At 51.8% G+C, this 20,683-nt stretch overlaps 8 protein-coding genes across 8 annotated transcripts; 1 reads left to right on the top strand and 7 right to left on the bottom strand.

Moving 5' to 3' along the window:
* Positions 1–210: 210 nt before the first annotated feature.
* On the bottom strand, positions 211–1,933 carry LY79DRAFT_401260 (YDG/SRA domain-containing protein). The gene is made up of 2 exons (XM_060553028.1): positions 1,832–1,933; positions 211–1,778 (listed from the first exon to the last, which is right to left on the bottom strand). The coding sequence occupies exon 2, from the start codon at positions 1,661–1,663 to the stop codon at positions 557–559; it is 1,107 nt and encodes a 368-aa protein (XP_060409185.1). The 5' UTR covers positions 1,664–1,778; positions 1,832–1,933; the 3' UTR covers positions 211–556.
* Positions 1,934–3,893: 1,960 nt separating this feature from the next.
* LY79DRAFT_593830 (uncharacterized protein) lies at positions 3,894–4,471 on the top strand (the record flags this gene model as incomplete). Its single annotated transcript, XM_060561611.1, is given in 3 exon segments — positions 3,894–4,094; positions 4,104–4,376; positions 4,427–4,471. Coding segments are annotated over 3 exon segments (519 nt in total).
* Positions 4,472–4,531: 60 nt separating this feature from the next.
* On the bottom strand, positions 4,532–6,317 carry LY79DRAFT_673498 (amino acid permease; the record flags this gene model as incomplete). The annotated part of the gene is made up of 2 exons (XM_060564184.1): positions 4,532–6,011; positions 6,130–6,317. The coding sequence occupies 2 exons, from the start codon at positions 6,315–6,317 to the stop codon at positions 4,532–4,534; spliced, it is 1,668 nt and encodes a 555-aa protein (XP_060409183.1).
* Positions 6,318–6,799: 482 nt separating this feature from the next.
* On the bottom strand, positions 6,800–7,476 carry LY79DRAFT_568208 (uncharacterized protein). The gene has a single exon (XM_060558947.1). The coding sequence runs from the start codon at positions 7,405–7,407 to the stop codon at positions 6,940–6,942; it is 468 nt and encodes a 155-aa protein (XP_060409182.1). The 5' UTR covers positions 7,408–7,476; the 3' UTR covers positions 6,800–6,939.
* A 1,098-nt stretch (positions 7,477–8,574) lies between these two features.
* On the bottom strand, positions 8,575–9,535 carry LY79DRAFT_401190 (uncharacterized protein). The gene has a single exon (XM_060553027.1). The coding sequence runs from the start codon at positions 9,417–9,419 to the stop codon at positions 8,805–8,807; it is 615 nt and encodes a 204-aa protein (XP_060409181.1). The 5' UTR covers positions 9,420–9,535; the 3' UTR covers positions 8,575–8,804.
* A 338-nt stretch (positions 9,536–9,873) lies between these two features.
* Positions 9,874–11,175, bottom strand: LY79DRAFT_593827 (uncharacterized protein; the record flags this gene model as incomplete). The annotated part of the gene is made up of 6 exons (XM_060561610.1): positions 9,874–10,005; positions 10,295–10,367; positions 10,478–10,509; positions 10,671–10,790; positions 10,814–10,978; positions 11,041–11,175. The coding sequence occupies 6 exons, from the start codon at positions 11,173–11,175 to the stop codon at positions 9,874–9,876; spliced, it is 657 nt and encodes a 218-aa protein (XP_060409180.1).
* A 1,869-nt stretch (positions 11,176–13,044) lies between these two features.
* LY79DRAFT_673496 (methyltransferase domain-containing protein) lies at positions 13,045–14,632 on the bottom strand (the record flags this gene model as incomplete). Its single annotated transcript, XM_060564183.1, has 9 exons — positions 13,045–13,099; positions 13,156–13,575; positions 13,634–13,771; positions 13,828–13,865; positions 13,942–14,096; positions 14,150–14,191; positions 14,251–14,344; positions 14,406–14,438; positions 14,495–14,632. The coding sequence occupies 9 exons, from the start codon at positions 14,630–14,632 to the stop codon at positions 13,045–13,047; spliced, it is 1,113 nt and encodes a 370-aa protein (XP_060409179.1).
* Positions 14,633–15,333: 701 nt separating this feature from the next.
* On the bottom strand, positions 15,334–17,522 carry LY79DRAFT_525545 (GMC oxidoreductase; the record flags this gene model as incomplete). The annotated part of the gene is made up of 4 exons (XM_060555743.1): positions 15,334–16,578; positions 16,627–17,177; positions 17,229–17,425; positions 17,476–17,522. The coding sequence occupies 4 exons, from the start codon at positions 17,520–17,522 to the stop codon at positions 15,334–15,336; spliced, it is 2,040 nt and encodes a 679-aa protein (XP_060409178.1).
* Positions 17,523–20,683: the final 3,161 nt, after the last annotated feature.

The following is a 20,683-nucleotide window of genomic DNA, read 5'->3' as shown; positions in this document are numbered from 1 at the left end:
CATCAACGAATAGATGTCACTTTCTCAAGGAGGGGGAAATATTGGACATGGGGAGGTTGTCTCATCTCAATAGCAAGTAGTTTGATTCCCATTCCGATGAGGCCAAATGCCTCGGTTTTCTGTAATAACACCTCCAAACGTATCACTAGCTTCTTGTAGACAATTCATTGGTAGCGATATGTCCCAAGGCCTGTTAAGCCTTCCTTCTTGGTTAGAATCTGCGAGTAACCATCCCGTTTCCTTGAGCAAAGAAGTCTGATTTCCCACTCAATCCTCTGCCATCATGACGTCAAATCATATCTTCGTTGGGGGTATCCAGCCTTTTAATAGTCTCAATCATCGACGTAAAGATAATTCCTCCGCTAAGCACGCCGTTCATTTCGTGTTTTCTTGAATGCGTTACCGAACCCAAGAATTCTTCAATCGTCGTATCTCTCTCTGAATGCCTCGAACCCTCTACTCGTCCATGGGTCGAACTCGGTCCGTCTGGGAAAATGCTGCATGTTCCTCCCTGCGAGTGTACGGGCGGGCGGGCTGGCCTCGTTCGGCTTCGACTTTAGTAGCGGTCCTTGGACTTGATGAGGTCGCGGACTTGGCGCTGGCTGGGGATGTTCCTCAAGCTACCGAGGGGAGGCTGTCCGCCGAGGCGCCGGAGCTCGAACTGCTCGAACATGCCGTTCTTGTCGTTGTGCGCGAAATTTCTCTCGACGACCTCGTAGAGGCCGTCGTACCGGTATCCGTGCGAAGGAGCCCACTCGGAGCCCTTGTGCGCCTTGCGGAGGACGCGGACGGGCTTGCCGGTGAGCCAGTTGGTGGCCAGCGCCTTGGTCGCCTCCGTGCTGGGGAGGATGCTATCCCTGTCGTTGCTCTCGTGGGCGTTGGATCCGGAGTAGAGGATGGTATCGCCGGAATCGACGTCGAGGTCCTTGTACGCGCCGGCCACGATGACAGAGAAGGCGCCCTCCTCAGCCTGGAAGTAGATGCCGGCGTTGGAGTGGCCGTGTGCGCCGTGGAAGAGCGCGGACAACTGCGAAGGGAACCAATCGCCGACTTGGAGGCCGTTATGGCCGTGGACGTTGGCGGGGCGCTTTTCGTTGGCGCAATCCGGGTTGAGTACGACGATGAGTCGCTCGCTGGGCCGGACAGCGAGGCCGCGCATGACACCGCCGATTCCCCAGATGGGATGATTGCGGGGGGGTCTGAGGATGCCGTTCGGCTTTGTGGGATTGGCCTGAGCCTGAGCCTCGGCCTTGGCCTGGGCCTCTTGAAGAGCGGCCTGCTGGTTGGCGAGGCGCGTGGCGTCCTCGACCCGGTCAGCCCACTGGTGTAGCGACTTCGCGCGAGACTTGATCCTCCCCTCGAAGTACTGCTTCTTGGCGGTGGGGGAGGGGTTGAAGATCATGGCCAGACACATCTTGAGGGGGTATCTGGCGTTGAAGAGCTCGCGGGGGGCGGAGGTCGGGTAGGCGGCGCGGCAGTTCTCAACGTACTTCAGGAAGACCATGACCTCTTGGACCTTCTCGACCACACGGGGGTCGGTCTCTTCAACCGCCGAGGAGGAGAGCCGGCCAAGGTGCATGAGCACCTTGGCCTTGACGGAGTTGAAATAGTCGGCCGGCGAGCGGCCGTGGGGCAGGCGGGGGACTTCGTTGTTTGAGGCCATGTCTGTTTCTGCTGTTTCTGTTTCTGCTGTTTCTGCTGTTTCTGTTTCTGCTGTTTCTGTCTCTGCTGTTGTTATTGTTGTTGTTGTTGTTGTTGTTGTCGTCCTCGTCGTCGTCCTTGTCGTCCTGTTAGCACTAACAATGAATACGGCGCAGGCAACAACACTTACAGTGATGGACAGAGGTGTGAATAAGAAAACCAAAAGAAAGGGTAAAAGGAGAAAGTGTGATTGAAAGGGTGATAGGAAGAAAGACTAAAAAAGAGGAAAAGAAAGTAGGAAGAAGAGGTTTAAGTAGATAAGCTGAGGAAAAAGAAAGCAGCCAGGCAGTAAAGCACCCGGCTTAGTTGCAATGAGATCCAGCGGGCACAATTTGTGTCAACCAGTCAGGCAACGAGGAAGAGCCAGGGAGCGGTGGTTGTGAATCCACGGACCTGGGCCGGCAACATGGGACTGAAGACCTCCGGAGGCCCGAAACAAAACAATACCGGTCAAGGCTGAAGGACCTTGAGTCTCACTTGCCAATGATGGCTTGGCGCAAATAGAACCAAATGTGACTGGATGTTTGCCAAGTAGGTAGGTGATTGGTTGCGTACCAACCCAAGGCGTCTTTGTTGGTGTTGTTTTGCCTTGGTGAGTTTTGCTCTTTTATCTTGATGAAACACGAGTCCTGTGGGCGCTTCTGGCCTAATCGATTGCGATTGCCTAGAGGCAGTAACTGATCTTCTATTATCAACAGTCCAGCAGCTTCGCGTCTGTGTTGAGGCATTCGGATCAACCGTCGCCTTGCTTACAAGGTTGGCGTTCACGTCTTGGTAATCAAACGAGACGTTGTAAAATGATGCATACAGCTGGACTGATACCGCGTGAGGGGCTGCCGATAGCGGGGTAATACATACTACGAGTCTACAGACAAGCTAATAGTGTCCCCCCCCCCTGTCAACCCAAGAGTACTGTGCACAATAACAGCGATAAACCTCATATCCTAAAGGCTGCAGGTTCAAATCTAATTTTCTTAGATTTTTTAGTTCCAAAACGGCTCCACCAGGGGAGGTTAGAATAGTACTAACCTACCCTGCTTCCTACGCTACGCTTTAGGTCAGAATAGGCTAAGACTATCCCTTTTGCCTCTATTTTATTATTATTAAGATAGTTGTGTTATTACTAAATCCACTACCTGCTGAGGTTCATTACAGTTATTGTGCACGGTACTCTTGGGTGGACAGGGGGGGGGTGGGACACTATCAGCTTGTCTGATTACTCACATACTACCTAGATGTGTATATAGAGCTGCCCACAGCCCACGGTCACCAGCCACATGCCGCAGGGGCTGATGCCGATAAGCTTTCCCATTGCGGCATTTGATTGTGAAATACGGAAGATGGTCTGCGATATGCTATTTGTTTCTCGTTGGGTGCGCTCTCGTGCTGGTGTTCACTCTTACCGTTGTGGTGCCGGGTCGAATATTACTAACGAGCCGTTGTTGGCAAAAGCAGCTGTATTTCCCTCGCTCTGGAGAACAAGCGACAAGAACAACCAGTTCTGAACAACGGGCACGGTACTTAGAACAAAACATCATGTACCTAGGTAGGTAGGTAGGGAACAGTGTAGATTAGAGCTGAATTGTAGTGGTGTCCTTCGCGACTGAGAGAATCATGCGCGGCACAAAAACAACTTCCACGGTCTCTCCCTCAAGGAACATCACTCACGCGTTCAATGCTTGAATAGGGCAGCAAGACGTCGTAACTTCTTCCAGAGACTTGGCACCGGCTTACGCCAAATACCCGCCTGCTGTATGCCGCCTGACCATCGCTCTCCGGTTGCTGTGCCGCATTCTCCAACCGCCAAACGCCCGGCCACAAAGGGAGGGGGCATCACCCTGCTGGAACACGACGCGGGGGGCGCGCGCCACTGAACAGGGTCCATGGGCGACGGAGCTTTATATACTGCTCCCAACCAAGCGTGCTGTACTGGGCCTATATATCACCATTAGGTAGCTGCTGGTGTCATATGAGCTTACAGCCGTCAATCAAAGGCTGCCAGAGAATGCCTCGTGATGCGAGCCCTGGGAAGCCGCGCCTTGGCAGCTTGGGTATATCGTACAGGCTCTTCCCTCTTTCTCGAGCAATGCATCTGATCTGATGCCGGGTAGCTGTCTCTCCAACATCTCACGACTCCTGAATTGTCTGTAGACGCCTCGCTAAGAAATACAAAGGAAGTCGACGAGAACACCATGAGCGCCAGCCGAGAGCCCCAGGGGGCTAACAAGGATTACAGTCCCTCCGTCTTTAGCCAAGACACCATCGTCGGCTCCGACGCCAACTCGCTCCACCCGCTCATTCGCAACGCCGACGACGGCGGCTCCTCTCAGCCCCTCCGCGGCACCGATCGCCAACCGGCCCCGACGGACGACTTCCACTACGTCACCACGCGCGTCGTCTAGGAGATGCCCCGGGCCAAGGCGCCGACGGACCCAGAGTCCCGCTTCGGCAGACTCAAGAACCTGCTCAAGCCCCCCGTCGTCAAGGCCGTCGAGGCGCTACCCAGCCACGAGGGCAAGACTTACCACGTTAACGAGCAGGGCCAGGTCGTCGAGACCACCACCAGGAGAGCAGTCGAGTACCGCGAAGCTTGCATTCTGGGTGGCCGCATCGCTGACGAGAGCGACCCCGACAGGCACGATGAACAATCGCTGGGCAACCGGTCCCGGGGCTGCGTGAGGGTGAGGCGAGTCGGCCATCCTAGTGTTATCACGATCACAACAAGGCAATGCGTATATGCGAAATGTTTTTGTCTATTTCCAAGTCTTAGATCTTTGAATTATAAAACCTCCCAACTGCGTCTTCATCTCGTGTCTCTTGGACGGCAAACCTACGCAATCCAGAACCACACCTTCTGCAGCATGTTCTTCGGGATCGGCTCCTCGTCGAGCTCCGCCATGGCCTCCATCTCGGCAACGCCGGTAGTGACGTCCACGTCGGCGATGCTGCGCGCCAAGGGCGTGCGGAACCATACTTTGTGCCCGACGTAGAGCACGAGGAAGATGGGCAGGGTGATGTAGGCGGCCAGGAAGTCCGAGACGCTCCAGTGGCCGGGGAAGAAGACCTGGAAGCCGTTGGTGAGGGTGAGGATGACGAGGAGGCCGAGGATGAACCAGGTGAAGTAGGGCTGCAGGGCCGTGCGGAAGGGCAGGCGGTGCATCATGTTGTGGTAGATCATGGCCTTGCGGAAGCGGAGGTAGGTGATCATGACGACGATCCAGGCGATGAAGCCGGAGATGGTGCTGATGTTCATGAACCAAGTGAAGACGGTCGAGGTGCCGCTGCTGATGGTGAGGTAAGAGAGCAAGGCGATGGACCAGGTGCCGAGGACGGCGGTGTAGGGGACGCCGCGCTTCGTGGTGCGGGTGAAGAAGTGGGGGGCTTGCTTGTTGAGGGCCAGGCTGTAGAGGATACGGCTGCCCGAGTAGAGGAAGGCGTTGCCGGCCGACCAGGCGCTGGTGAGGATGGCGGCGTTGATGACGTGGTTGAGGCCGCCGATGCCGGCGCGCTGAATGCCGATGACCCAGGGCGAGGAGGCGGCGTTGGAGGTGGGGGTGAGGAGCCTCGAGTCGTCGGATGGGGTGATTGCGCCGATCATGAGGGAACCGAGGCCGTAAAAGATGGCGAGGCGCCAGACGAAGCGGCTGGCGGCCTTGGGGATGTTGCGGCGGGGGGCGACGGTCTCGCCGGCGGCGAGGGCGATGAGCTCGGGGGAGGTGATGAAGGCGAAGCCGGCGCGGACGAAGCCGGTCCAGTAGGCCAGGAACCTGCCGGTGTCGCCGCCGACGAGGTAGGGCTTGATGGCGCCGGGATCGTACCAATAGAGGAAGCCGATGCGGCCCTCGTCGGGAGCGCCGCCGAGAATGATGACGAAGCTCACGAGGATGAGGCCCAGGATGGTGATGAGCTTGATGCTGGCGAACCAGAACTCGGCCTCGCCAAAGACCTCGACGGCGAAGATGTTGAGGGCGAGGGTGACGAGCAGGATGATGGTGATCCAGACGGCCGGGGGGACGGGGCTCTTCCAGTAGTCGAGGAGGATGGCGCCGGCCGAGGCCTCGGCGCCGACAAGCATGGCGTAGGCGTACCAGTAGTTCCAGCCGGCGGCGAAGGCCAGGCTGGGCTCGACGAAGCGCTCGACAAAGTAGGGGATCGATATGCCCTTGAGCGGGAGGTAGGTAGCCATCTCGCCGAGGTTATTCATGATGTTCCAGACGACCATCATCATGGACAGGTAGCCCATGAAGAGCGGCGCGGGGCCGACGGTCGAGAGTATGCTGCCCGAGCCGACGAAGAGGCCGGTTCCGATGCTGCGACGGGGTGTCAGTCGGGGTTCCTTTCCCTTTTTTTCTTTTTTCTTTTCTTTTCTTCTCCCCTTCCAAGCGTCAAACCGATCGAGGACGACGGAGGAGAAGAAGGGTCACTCACGCGCCACCTAGAGCCAGGAATTGAATGTGTCGGCTCTTGAGACCTCGCTGCAGCTGGTCATGCTGGTTGACTAGGTCGTTCGCGTCGCCGCTGAGGGTCGCAAAGTTGACATCGCGGGGGAAGGTTTCGCCAGCGTGCTTGGACTCGACGTCGGTCAACGGACCGCCGCCTCTGTCGTCTTTGTCCATGGCCGCGACTTTTGAAGTCGAGATAGGGTCGCCGACTCGATTTTCAAGAGTGGACGAAGAGGCAAGAGACAGAAAGCTAGTTGTGTGCGGGCGAGATCGACTATGTATTAGTACCCGTCAGGGTAGGCACCTCTGTTCTTGTTTTGTTTTCTTTCCCTTCTCGTTCTCTCTCTTCCCTACCAGCGCGCTAATATAGACTTGTCGGTGTGGCCGGCGCAACCACGGAATGATTCTAGAACAAGGAGAGGGAGAGGAAGAGGGAGAGGGAGAGAGGGAGAGAGAGAGAGAGAGAGAGAGAGAGAGAGAGAGAGAGAGAAATAAGAGGCCAAGCAAGTTCAGATCGAAAGGACGGAGGATGGTGGTAGTAATATGGAGGCTGGGCGACAAGGCATTGGCGAAAGCTTCCCATCTGTCGCACAGTCGGCAGGTTGCAGTCGTACCTTGGCTCCAAGGCTTCCAAACCAACGGAACGCGCCTCCGTCCCCCCCCCCCCCCACCTCGAAACTCTCTTATTCTCCCGTCTCTTCTCTAGTCGTGTACTGTGTAATCAGGGACTCTCCGAAGGAGACCTGGGATCTGCAAAGACAGGAGGAGCGCGTTGCATGAGTGCGCCCTACGTGACCTATTGATGGCACACAGTCGCACCGCGCCGGCACTGGCTGATTGGTGCAGAGAGGCTGGCCAAAGCTTCCCTTTCCCCTCTCGCCATGAGGGGAAAAGTGCCAAGGCCGTTGGGGAAAGCGAGCAGTCCATGTTTCTGTATCGTAACGTTTTCGTGGCGAGCCACCGAACCCATGGGGTAGACTCGGACAGAAGGCTTATCTACTTGGCGGACCAGCATGAGTGGAACGCCGAGCTCCACAACATCCACACTCGGCCACACATTCGGGGGATCCAGGCGTGATAAATCGAATGCCCAGACATTGGGATGTACAAGTAGGTGTACGGATGAATAGCTTGAGCCGTGAAGAAGCGCAGGGCATGCTCGGGATGTCTGACCGACAGAAGCTGCAGCCACGATAAGACAGATAGGTATCAGCACCGTAGCAAGAACAAGGGCGCGCGTACCTACATGGTGTTTCTTTTTCATGTCATTGATATTACGTCGCCATTGAATTATTAGTTGTTTGATGGACCGCAGAGGAAACGTGGATATGCCGTCGTTAGAGAAGGTACCCGGACACTTAGGTGATCGCATGTGACTTGGGTACGTACTGACAGACAGTGCCGAACCCCGTATCACGTGGCTACGAAATATGGGGCTCTAAATCTCAGATACGCCCGAATTGACGGGGGAACACCGCTGGTACCCGCCTCCAGAGCCAAAACATCCAAACCATCACGTAAATTTTTCATCCTCTTCTCCAGAGTCCCTTGAATTTTGAGCGGCACAAGCACGCATCAAATCGTGCATCTACCAGCCCGTAGCCCTCGCCCTTGCCCTGGATGGGCTATCCTTGCCAGGGAAGCCTGTCCATCCTCCAAACGACACTGTCCGTACCATGATGAACAAAGCTGCGGTCGCCGCACTACAACGTCCGCATCGCGTGAGAGCGACAGGTGTGATGTGTTGTGCCGAGCCGTGCTTTTGATCAGAATGAGCTCGATCGGCACGAAATGAACATCAGCCACCCGCTTTTTTCAATGCAGAGTTCGCCGACACAGGCCGACGACCACCATGGCCAAAAACCTGCGGTAGAGTTTCCAAGCCACCAATCCATCTCTTCAAAGCAGCCAAAACTTGGATCCTTATCAGATGTGACCGGGGGGGCAGCGAGGGTGCTGATACAACTCATCTCGGCACGCGTCACTCCCTGTTGTTTGGTATTTACTCCGTAGTTCTTCGCGCAACGGACCGGTAGAGGGTCCGAACTTGCCGTTCTCCCACATCGAGACACGTCGGGCCAGGGCGGCGGAATTCCCCTCCGACGCCAACTCCCTCTCACTAGCGTCTCTTCGGTGAGCCGTCCCGATCCCGATGCCGAATACAGAGACTCCTTGGACTCGTGGCCGTTCAACCCTATCATCTCGTAAGACTTACCTTGGGAGGTATCAATCTATCTCCCAGCCTAGACTTGAGTCGGATGGGCGTCTTGGTCTTGGCACTTTCCACGTGTCCTCCACTTCTTGCACATCAGTATGCTACGCCTCCCCCGCGAAGAAGCATGCCACTTAGAGACGGCCCCCATGCCCCAGGTTCTGAGAGCAAGCACGAGGCACATCTGGGCCAAATCACCTCATATGCGGGTCTCGATGGACCGCCAATAATGGGGTAGACGAGGAACAACCTGACAGACTCGGTTTCCATTACGTTTTGGCTATGCAACTTGCCCCTACAACCCGCAGAACACTGTACATGATACATAGAGCTACCTTTAATCGCCTTCCGGTTTCCCTTTCCTGATTTTGATGTTCCAGCAGAAGCCTCCGGCAACCACTCGTCAACTCCTCCCAATCCTTACTCTGTATCCTGTTCTACCACCCACATCATATCACGAGCAAAGCCACGGCACCGGCTGCTACGGCTCGGAGGAGTGGTCCGCTGCGGCTGGTTGCGCCGTTGGCCGGCACCGGGGGTGCTTCAGTGGGTGTAATTCTCGGAATAGCCGTGGGTGCTACGAGCGACGTCGTTCGAGTATTGGTGATTGGCGCAACGGATGTGGAAGTGGTCGACTTCGGTAGGAATGGAGTCTCTGTTGAGGTGCTCTCTACCTCGGAAGTGAATGCGAACACCGGCGTGGACGTTGAGACGAAGAAGGACGTGGAAGTCTCGTCGGCCGGCACTGACTCTGTGAAGAAGATGGTGGAGGTCAACGTGCTCCCGGGCAGCGTATCGACCCCGCCCGGGCCCCTGCAGCGCCGGCCGGTCGGGCAACACCCGTACGCGCCGTTGGTGCCGAGCCAACACGTCGAGCTCAAGGGGCACCCGCCCTGCTGGTCTGGGCAGCACGTGTACGTCAAGTAGATGCAGCCGTCGCCGCACGCCTTGCGCCCGGACTCGCTGCACGGGATCGGGACTGTCAGTCGCTTGTTGAAGACGGGGAAAGCGTCAGCCGCAAGGGCCGTGGCCGAGAGGGCCAGGACGAGAAGTGTCTTGAGCATACTGGCGACGAAGCAAGCAGGTGGGATGTGCTGAAAGGAGAGAAAATAGATGAGTTCATTGCGCTTCTCAGGCGATGCGTTGACCCAGCAGTCTCTTCCATCTCAATTGCGAAGCCGCCGAGCCGCCGCCTATATTAAGTACTCGACGGACAGCGCGAGGTTGAGACGTTGGGCTTCTGCTCTAATATTTCTTTCATTATGTGAAGCAACTCAACTCGCCTAGTGGCTGGAGGATGAACTTGCCAGCAAACACCAGCGCGGCGTCCATTCGACCATGCCGCTGGTGTGCCACGTATCGATGGCGCTATCAGTTCCTGCAGCATGCACACGATATTAAACATTGTGCCTCAATGGTTGCCCAGCGATGTTGGAGGGAGGGACGGTGGCGTCGTGGACTGGGGTCTCGAGTGAAAGGATTGCTTCTTCGGGATTTCAGCTCCCCAGCTGCGAGTAATCACGAAGCCAGGTCACCCCGGGTCAGCACGCTCCGGTGCCTGACGGACCGCAGGGCAGATTTGAACTGGTCTTCTCTACAGGAGGCAGCAAAGTGGTTGCCCGTCGTACGGCTGGTCGCGCTGCAGCTGGGCTTGGCCGACGTCGATCATCATGTAATACATCAGCAGGCTGCTGGAAAGGCGCTGCGATGGTGGATGGGTTCAAAATATGCTCCGCAGCACAAAAAGAAATCCGGTTCTCATTCATCAGCTACTACAGCAAAGGAAGCAACCGGAAATCCGCAAAAGCAGAAGCACGCTTAGTTACAAGTGAGATCAGCCGTTTTCTTATCAAAGGAGCAACGATTCGGGTCGTAGGTAATGCCAAGTTATATCTTCTTAGTCAAACTGCATGGTGAGAATGTTGGGGGAGTTGTGTACTACTACGTTGATTGAGCCACCGTCGCTGTCAGTGAATAACTGATTGGGGGCCTCGAGGTACATGCAATCATAGCTAAAACGCCAAATAGTTAGCTTTGAAAAAGAAAGAAAAGAAAAAAAAACCAAGTGTACGGTCTCAAGGAACACTTGCGTCTCTACGTCGCCCGGCCCTGTAATATTTACTTGTACCAATCCAGCAAAGCCATCTGGGTTTGCTAGACGGTAGCCCAAACCATAGCACGCAGCAGCAGGAAACTTGTCGTAATCAGGGTTGCGTTGCCACATTAAATCTGGTTGTTGTTGAGTAAATGCCTCGCGAGCCTATGCTTTTGTAAGAAACAGATCAACGTCAATAAGTGTGTTTGAGGGCTCTCACTTCCTTGAGAGACTTGGCTCTGTCAATAGCATCGGCTGTAAGAAACATAATAGCAATGACAGCCCGAATGAGCCCTTGAGATGTACTTCCACCACCAAAGTCGGTAGGAGGGGTTGGGGCCTGATGCCTGGGTCCTGTGTTACTGGGACAACAGCAAACTGTCCCGATTGCGGATCGTCCTGTCTCTTTGAGACAGAGCGCTTTGTGACTGCTTGACCGTCGACCAACGCGGCGTTCTGGGAAGGAGGGACTTCAGCGTTGGGAGGGGGGGCTGAGGCGTGTGCAGCAGCAGGCTGGCGCTGGACAATCTTCTTGGCCCGTTAGCAGGGAATCTTCTAAGAGAGGAATATTTGTATTATTAGGCGCATACATCCGGCTTGGGTGCCTGTCGCTCGCTGACAGATCTGACACCAGCGAAAGTAACGCCCTGTAACGAAGGTAGAGCTGCAACAAGAGAGAGGCCGCTAATACAGCAAACGAATAGAGCAAGCTTGGAGACCCGCATCTTCATAAGTATTACAAGTGCAAAAGAGTGACAAAAGTATGAGTAGAAGTTGACAACTCGACAAGACAGCAAAGAATGTGGCGAAATGAGAGAATGATCGCTGCAGAGTGTTGATTCAAAGTGCTGCGGTTGAAGTTGTCTTGTTCTTTTTCAAATACATATCAAGCAATCATTACAGAAGATACTACATATAACTAAGTGTGTAAAGACTTATCATCAGTGTATATACTTGGGGGGGGGGTCACTGAAGCCTTACGGTTTGATATTGTCCTTGAAACTGCCCCACTGGATCGATTAACTACAATTAAAGTAGTCAAAGGGTTTTGGAGCGAAAATTTTAACAAGGGATAGGAACGCCTCATTTTCGGGATTTTGATATATTCCTATTAATGCTGCTCTCGGCCTTAGCCGAACCCGAAACCCCAGGTGTCTCCGTCTTACCAGTCAAGCACACGTTAAGATAAGAGCCAGTACTGAATTCACCTGAATCACATATAGCTCTCACAGTTGGTATTTGGAGATCGCCGCAGCCTTAAAGCATGTAAGTGTGATTAACACCAGCAGTTCAGTCCCGGTTACCCCGTTGATGCGGACTGATCATCAAGACATCAACCTATCAATACAACCGTTACAATATACCACTTCTGCGGGAGCAATGATGCGAATGTCCTTTGCTTAGTGCAATACCACGCACATCATCTTGCTGATCAAATGGTGTTTGTCGGGATGCCAGTCTTAAGGATATCCACCTGTGATACCAACAGTGTTGGAATTATAACTGCTAAGTTTGCCGCGCAGCCCTATGAGGCGGCACAGCTGCAGGTGGGGCAGTAATAATAGCATGCCAAGCTGAAGGGAATCTGTATCTTAGACGATGAATAACGGGATCTAGCGAAGCGATTTGTGCCTCCTACGACCATAACATGCAATGCTCGTATCCTAAACTGATAAGGAGCCTGGAAGATTACGCAGTACTCGAAAGAGTCAGCAGTGAGAGATCCCAAATGTGCAGTCAAGAGACGTGATGCCAGCGACTCCGATAGCGCCCCAGACTCCTAGTTCTCTTTGGAGAGCCGATACAGGGGTCCTGATCATGAGACGAACTACCTAAGGTGGAGCTATGACTTTTTGAAGATAAAAAGAAAAAGGTTTCTCGAGGAGTTATCGCATTGGAAAGGTCTGTATCCTTCGGGTCGAGCGCATGTCACAGAAACAAAATAAAGGGAGGTGCCCTTGCATACGTAGATCAAGGTCATCAAACCCATTCGAACTGCAACTCCGCCGAAACCGTGGACCAGGTGACGACGCTATTCGCGTCATGAATATTTGCCCTGTTCAAGGCCGACGTGTTCGCCCCATGCTACATCATCATCATCAGCGCCGTGGATATCCGCGGCCGCAAGAGCAAGCCCATCCTGGACTGGTAAACCGATGAGGACGCAAAGCTTAGCGACCGCATATGGGACATCATCTATCCTTTCCTGTGAGCCCAAATAGCAGCCGACACAAGTTTGAGGTTGGAGAACAAAGCTGTCAAGGTTGACTACACCATCGTGAGACACCAGGCGGTTCGAGTCAAGAACCGGCTTATGGAGAGGTGTTGTGATATCGGGCATCGCCAGCTATTGCTGATAGTGGAGGGGTTTGACCTGTCTGATCACTCCTCTGATACGGCCCACCACCTACAACCAAGTGACCCCCTTGGGCAGCGGGAATCTCGCCTCTGATTCAAAACCACGGCGTCCTTCTTGGTTTAAAGTTAATTGGGACAGTCAAGTAAACCAATTTTGGCTCTATCTTCTTCATATTATCGCTTTGCCCAATTTGATCCCGTTCTTGCCAGTTCTAAACCTGGCCCTTTGGGAGTTTTCAGGTTGCTGATGTCTGAGGAGCTTTCATGGGCTTTCTACCCCAGATAGACCAGCTAGCGTTCGTCAGCAAAGGTGGCTCGACGTGAAAAAGGGCGAGTTGTTCACTTACAGAGAAAAGTACGCATGGATGTTTCGGTTTCCGAGATCCTTACGAACTTCCATGACGTGTACGAGCACCTCTTCCTTTGTCCACCCGAGAGCTCTGGTCAAGGGGGCCATCACGAATGCTTCCCAGTTCATTGCAAAGTTCTCGTAGTTCCAGATGCCGAGTTCCTTGTAGTGTCTGTCTTTAGGCCACCCGTTCGTAGGCCATTTGAAGCGCTGCATGTGGACGTCTTCGAAACCGATCTCTATCATCTTATCCTTGAGACTGTGGACGTCCACAAAGGGACGGCCAAAGATGGCTGCTGCCTTCTCCAGCATTTGAACGCTTTTGACAAGAGGTGAGTCCTCCGGGAGAGTGTTGTCGTCGCAGAGGGGTTTGGAGTTTATCTCAATGAGCTCGAGGTACCCACCGGGACTGAGATGGCTGAAGGGTAAAGGTGTGAGAGAGCTATGATGCACAAGAGCAACGAATAGGTACTAACTCATAGGCTTGCCGGAGATATTTATCCCAGTCACCAACGCTAGAGGTCATTCCTCTGCTATGTATATAGTCAAAGGGGATCGAGAATGTCCAGGACTCTTCGACATCGTCGATTTCAAACCGGACGTTAGGGGGCACGCTAAAGGGTTGTCAGTCTCTCTTCAAGTCTGGCCATCTATTGCGGAAGGTTCCTACAACTCAGGCTGGCTAGGGGACAAATCGATGCCCAGTACCTAAAAGCATTTGGTAAGTATGAGGGACCAAACCTACATTGCGGGTTTTAAGACGAATCAAACTGGTGTATCTTACATCAGCCTCGGGATGCTCGTCCCCGAAGTCGATGGCCCAAACACCAGAGCCCGTCCCGAGATCGAGTACCCGCCCGACCTTTGCGCCAGGCGCGTTCGGTGGAGCACTTCCCAGTCGACCGCCGCAAGATCGAATCACCATGTTGTGTTGCAGGTCTATCACGCATCAGCGACCTGGGCCCATCGGGCAAGCTTGGGGGAACCCATACCAAGTCTTTCGTTCTCTCTATCATCATTGGGGATATAGTATTCTAGTTCAGTCGGTGAGAAACTGACGTCACAATAGAAACAGCGGGATGCAGGATCTTACTGCCGTCTTTGTACTTGTGATAAGTCCGTCCGTTTTCCACTCGGTAATCGAAGACCGAGCTCGTCACGCTTGTGCTCGACAAAGCAGCATCTGACTACAGGCCGACGGGTCAATATCTATATCGGAAAAAGAGATTGCAACAGAGTATCACTCACTTCGGCAAGCGAGACATCATCGTCTAATATGACCTTTGCTGGCCGTTAGCATGAAGATAGACAACGATTTCTCTATAACAAGGCCCTACCTCATCGGCGGTAATAAGGCCGCCATCGACGTTTTCTGTGGTGGAATCACCGGTAGTGACGGTAGAGTCTGGAGCAACTACGGCCTCTGACGCCACAGCTGCCGGAGAAGTACTCGCCATGTTCTCGGTCTCAGACATGTTTGGGCTATTGTGAGTGCGCTGGTGTCAGAGTTTGGAGCATTGTAACAAAGGTCACTCACACACCGACTCTTGTCTGTTCTTGTTTATTTTGCTTACCCCTCTCGGAGCACTCTCCTCGTGGGGCCTTTTTCAAGCGGATGTAACGGCGTGGGTAAACATGGGTAGGCATGGGCCGCTCGGAGGAGCCCCCTTGCAATATGTCTTGCGAGGTATTTCAGCTGGGGGGTCACGTGTCATGTAAACCTTAATGACAGCGATGCTATTGCTGGAAGACTTATTACTGGTTTATAACTGTGAGTGAAAGCTAAATAACACTCACCTTGCTTCTCGTTGGAAATATGCTACCCTCGGACTGGAGATTCACGGCCGTTAATTAGTTGCTGGTCTATACTATTGTTTCGCCAAGCGTCATGTTCAAGTGCCAACCCGCGTAGTTGGCTTCGTTGCATGCTATCTGAATGTGCTGCGTCCGGCTGTTCCAGAAGCAGATGCAACGACAGCCGACTTCCAGGAACGTCCGGCAGCCTTGTTTGGGTAAAACTTTGCTCATTAGAATGTGAGATAGAGCTATAGATTATGTTCTGAAGGATTTTATGATACAAGACCTGGTTTGAATGGTACTACATCTGAGGCAGGCCCTTTGTCGTTGGCAAGACCCATGCTACTATCTTGACTTGATGACTTGCCCGGCAAATTACTTATGCACTCGTTTTCGCAGCCTCGATGATAACATCAGCAGCCTTCTCACTTGCTTGGTAGATGGCAGCGACGATGTACATTCCCGGAATCTTGGGGAAGATGGATGCGTCCACAACACGAAGGCCGTCAACGCCTCTGACACGGAACTTGGAGTCCAACACGGCCATCGGGTCGTCATCGGCGCCGATAGGAGCGGTACAGGAGGCATGGTGGCCCCACGCCTCATCGCGGATGAACTGCTTCAGGTCCTCCTCCGAAGTCATCTCGGCAGGCGGCCAGATCTGTTTGAAGCTGCCATCGAGGGGGATGAGGTTCTTGAAAGCCTGCATGCCGTACTTCATGCCCTCGTAGACGGCCTGGAGATCCTTGTCTCCACCGATACCCTCGCCGAGACTGTGGAAGGTGACCTTGGGGGTGTCGCGGGGGTTGGCACTGGTGAGGTTCACGGTCCCAGCATTGTTGCGAGAGCGGGCCTTGAGAGTCAACCAGGTCCAGATGCTCAGATCTTGCGTGGCGTGAAGGGAGTAGCTGGGGAAGTAGCCGTTGAAGTACGCAGGAACGCCACCGAGGAACAGATCAGGCTCGTCCTCAGCCACGGAAGAGTGCTTGAGGTAGCCGAAAGCGATACCGTTGGTTGTGTAACTGCCCTTGAGGGGTCCTCCAATGTTGTTCTTCCAGTCGTTGTAGCAGGGGTCGGTGCCGTTCAGGAACTTGCATTTCTTGAGAAGGGCGAACTCTGTAGGGGCCTTGCCGACAACACCGACCTCATAACGGTCTTGCATGTTACCGCCGACACCGGGGAGATCCTTGACGACGGGAATGCCAAATGACTTCAGCTCCTCAGCGGGGCCGACGCCACTCAGCTTCAAGATCTGCGGCGTGTTGAAGGCGCCACCTGACACGATGACCTCACGGCTGGCAAAAACGGTACCGGGAATTCCGTTGTCGTCGTTGGCTGCGCGGGGGTCGGCGCGGTACAAGCTCTTTCCGACCAGATAGTCAACGCCAGTAGCTTTGGGCTTGGAGCCGGTGGTGTCAAAGTTGACCTTGGTGACGAGGGTGTTCAGAGCGATGTCAAGCTTGTACTTCTTCGACCCGTCCTTGTTAGTGGCGCGGGCAACATCGAGGACAAACCCACGAGGGGAGCTTCGTGAATAGTTCTCGTCCATGGAAAGAGGAATCTGGTAGATGAGCTCGGTGTTGTCTCGCTGGGGCGAAGGGTTGTTGATGTCCAAAGTCAGGATCTGGAAATGTGAGTGAGAGTTCGCTTATTGTGCTGATAGCAAACTTACATCCAGCAGGCCAGTCACAGTGTTCAAGAGCTTTCCAACCAGTGATTTACCCATGGAAGTGGCAGCGGCAACGACCAAAGAGGCGACCTTGAGATCCTCGGCGATCAGCGTCACCGGAGTGACACGGGTCTGCAGCCATCCGTTGAGGCCGTGACCGGCAACGCTGCTGGGCAGGTAACGGGCAGCCTCGAGCCTTTCGAAGTACTTGTCCATCACATCCGGAGCCCAGGAGTCGTCGCCGGTGATGGAGGCGATGTAGCTCCAGTCCTTTCTGGTGGGCTTGATAGTCACCAAGGCATTATGCTGAGAGCAGCCTCCCAGAGCGCCGGTACGCGGGTACAGAATGCCCTTCTTGACGGAGCCTGCCGGGGGGTCAAGTCCGACATAGTAATCACCCTCTGGCGTCAAGTAGGTCATCTTAGTGTCCCTACGCGCCTGGGTGTCGTTCGCATAGTGGTCGACGAAGAAATTCCACGCAATGGGGACATGGTCACTGCTGAAGGGATGTACAGCCGGGACCTGAACGACAGGATCGGCTCCGTGGTCCTCGCCTGATGTCTGTTAGCGGGGCCCATGACCTAGAAGTATGACTCGCGACTGACCCGCATCGATGAGCAGCACACTGTGGCCGGCCAAAGCCAAGCGAGCAGCAAGCGGCGCTCCTCCAGGACCGCTTCCTACGACAATGTACTCGTAGGTAGAGTTGGCTTTCGGGCCAGAAGAAGGATGAGTGTAGCCGTTGGGGGGCAACTCGGCGGATGGCTGTTGAGGAACGACTGGTGCCCTCCAGCTGGTGAACCTGAAAACTAGTTGGCTGATAATTCTGGTAACGTGCTATAATATACTTACGCAGATGCGCTCGTCGCTAGAACAGCGACGGAGTTGAGAAGCTTCATTATGAATTAAGCTTGATGGATGGGTGCAACAAGCGAAGTAAGCGAGTATATGAGCGAATGTGGGCGATCGAAGCAGACGGCAACGCTAACCATTGACGACTGAATCTTTCTTCTGAAAATTGAAAGAGCGACTAGACACGCACAGAATGACGTGGTGTTATTTTGGATAAAGGAGTGGCACAGCTGGAACGCTGGATAGACGATGAGATATCAAAGCGAATGGCAAAATGGCGTGCTAGTTAAATGGCTTTGCAAGAGACATCAAGCAGACGGAGGCAGAGGCGACTGCCATCGCAGCCCATCGCAGCGTTTGCAGATCCCAGGACGCCAGGTGGATATCATTCGAACAGTCGGGGCTAACAAGGAGCGATAATCATGACAACTTCCCAATTTGTCTTGTCGATCAGCAAGGCTTGTCTTCGTCGTATTCATCAGCGCCTACAATCAGTGCGGGTTGTGGGTACCGGCTGGGGTTGAGGAAATTGAGATGTGCCGCCCTACCTAGTCCGCCGTTATGTGCCAGGAGTCTTAAATTTCTAAGCGACCTGTCTAGAGTACATGCGGGGGTGTGATGCTAGACTGATAGATGGCTTCTGTGCCTTAACATGACGGGATAAGAGATGACAGATCCGCCGATGGTAAGACGGAAGAACCATGGCTGTGGGACGGAATGCGGTGGAGTGTACACCGTACTCCAGTACCTACAGATACACGGAGCCGACAACCAAGATTAACCTGGCTAGGAAGGACTGAGAAGAAGGAAAAGAGAAATAAGAAAACTCCGGCGATTCTAGGAAAAAATCTTACCAGAGCTTCATACGATGGTACCAGGCCGAAGTTGATTACCCGTGTTAGGTAACTAATGTTCACCTCCCTACTACGGGACTTCACTTTTGGTGAGTATTCCCCCTCTATTCCGATGTCAACTATGGGGGGCGACATCATAGGGGTAATTAACTTACCCCTGCCACCCTGTATTATCATAAGCCTTTCCCAGGAGGAGCATTGAGGAAAAAGGGGGATATTCTGCTTGAATGTGATACCAGAGTTCAGAGGTAGGAACTTGTTACCTTCGAGAATTGTCATGATGGCTTCCAGAAGCGGTCCGCTGGCACTCGAGTGTATGAAGAAGGAAAAAAATGATAGCCGCTCTCAACTACGGTGGGTGTGGGAGCGACCGGGCTTCCCCCCACCTTATTTGATTGCCAGCGAACTGTGGGCCAAAAGGAGATATTCCTTAGAACCCGTGCCGAGGGAATGACTTCGTCATAATCACTCCGTAGTCCGCGCGTTAAAAATCCACTTTCTAGAATTGCTTGCCTAAAGCAGAATGATGAGTTCTCGGGGTTCTCAAGCTGCGTCTGCATTCTTTTCCCAAGGCAATACTTCCGAAAGTTAGAAGGAGGTCTAGTTGGGTTGGCACGGCTAGAGATACTCGAGATCCAGTCATCTCCCTCCATACTCTCTAGCCACCGTCTGGTCCCGCCCAGAAAAGGCCGACTCCGGGCCTCGCCTTTCAAATCGCCGGCCGCCCATTGTGCGTGCCATCGCAGGTGACCAGTCACCATGAAAAAAAAACTCCAGAGATTTCCCGTGATAACCCACCCCACCTCTTTCCGACTGATGTCGCTAAGTCAAAGCACCCACATATGAAACACCCCCACATATGGAACACCCATAAATGCCTTATCCCCCACTACCTCCTTTACTACCACTAACTTTAAACTATTATCACTTTTTCTAACCTTTATTAAATTACCTTATTTTTTTAGAATCCCTTTCTTATACCCTAATAGTCTAGTATACTAAATATAAGATTAATTAGGTAATCTAAACTATTACTAATAGCTAAGGACTAAAAAGGTCTACTATTTAATATAGTATCCCCCTTTTAACCTTTTATAACTAGATATATAGTATTTAGCCTAGAAAAATTATATTTAAAGACCTTTAGTAACTATTAACTACCTAGGAGACTAGCCTAGCTACTTAGGTAACTAAATAGGTAGACCTTAGGCTACCTTTAACCTATTAATAACTAAAGGACTTTACTTATTATATCCTTTATACTATAGGGGATACTTAACCTCTAGGCAAAAGGTAAGTAGATAGCTTTATTTAAAGGAACCTATTTATTAAGGTCTAGAGAAGTTAATCTATTAATTTAAGGTGTATTAATAAGGTATTTACTAAGGTTATTAAGGACTAGTTTAAATATTTTACTATACCTTATATCTAGGCTATTAAACTAGCTAATAGATATAATATAGATAAAACTAGTATTCTTAAAGGTAAAGGTAATAATAAGCTAGTGCTAAGTAAGGCTATAATAAAGGTAGTAAGAAAAAAGTAGCCTAGATTATAAGCCTAAGTATTTATTATTAAGTATATATTTACTAAAGGTATTCTTATTTATCCCTTAGTTATATATAAAGGTAAAATAGTCTAGTAGTAGTAGTTCTCTTTAGATCTAGGCCTATATAATAAATAAGAGTTTATAGTAATAAAGAATAAATAGACTACTAATATTACTACTATTAAATAGCTATAAAGAGTCTTTTTTTCTTAAACTAAGCCCTCTTAGCCTAATTAGGCTAGACTTTTTATTCTAGATAAGTATAAAAGCTATATAATAATAGATTTTATATAGTTATACTATATTAATAACGTCTATCTCTTATTTTTACTACTATATACCTCTTATATCCTTTAGCTACTTAACTAGTTAGTCTTTAGCCTTATTAAGGCAGTATATTAGAAGAAGCTTAAATATCTTAGTTAGTAGATTAACTTTACTATTATAAGTAAAAAGAACTTTTTTTTTTACTATTAAAAGGCTTACCTAGCTAGTCTAACTATTAGTAATATTAAGAGTAGCTAAAAATACACTAGGTTATAGCCTATTAGTGTTATAAAGCCTTTAATAAGCTTTTATTTATTACTAGATATATTAGTACTATTAGTACTATTAGTACTATTAACACTAGTTAACAAGAGGGTAAAAGTAGCCTATAAGGCCTAGGATATAAAGGAATAGGTATCTACCTTATTAGTAGTTAAGTAGTTTACACTAAAGAAGGTATAAGACTATAAGGATTAACTATATTTATTTAGCTAACTAGACTAACTAGAGTAAAATATTACTATATAATGCTAGCTCT

Source organism: Colletotrichum navitas, assembly GCF_030913465.1.
Source record: "Colletotrichum navitas strain CBS 125086 chromosome Unknown LY79scaffold_89, whole genome shotgun sequence".
Lineage (NCBI taxonomy): Eukaryota > Fungi > Ascomycota > Sordariomycetes > Glomerellales > Glomerellaceae > Colletotrichum > Colletotrichum navitas.
Note: the sequence above shows the minus strand (reverse complement) of the source record. Positions and strands in the feature narration are given on the sequence as shown.

Coding starts and splice junctions, on each gene's coding strand:
- LY79DRAFT_401260 (XM_060553028.1), bottom strand. CDS start 1,663: ATGGCCTCAAACAACGAAGTCCCCCGCCTGCCCCACGGCCGCTCGCCG.
- LY79DRAFT_568208 (XM_060558947.1), bottom strand. CDS start 7,407: ATGAAAAAGAAACACCATGTAGGTACGCGCGCCCTTGTTCTTGCTACG.
- LY79DRAFT_401190 (XM_060553027.1), bottom strand. CDS start 9,419: ATGCTCAAGACACTTCTCGTCCTGGCCCTCTCGGCCACGGCCCTTGCG.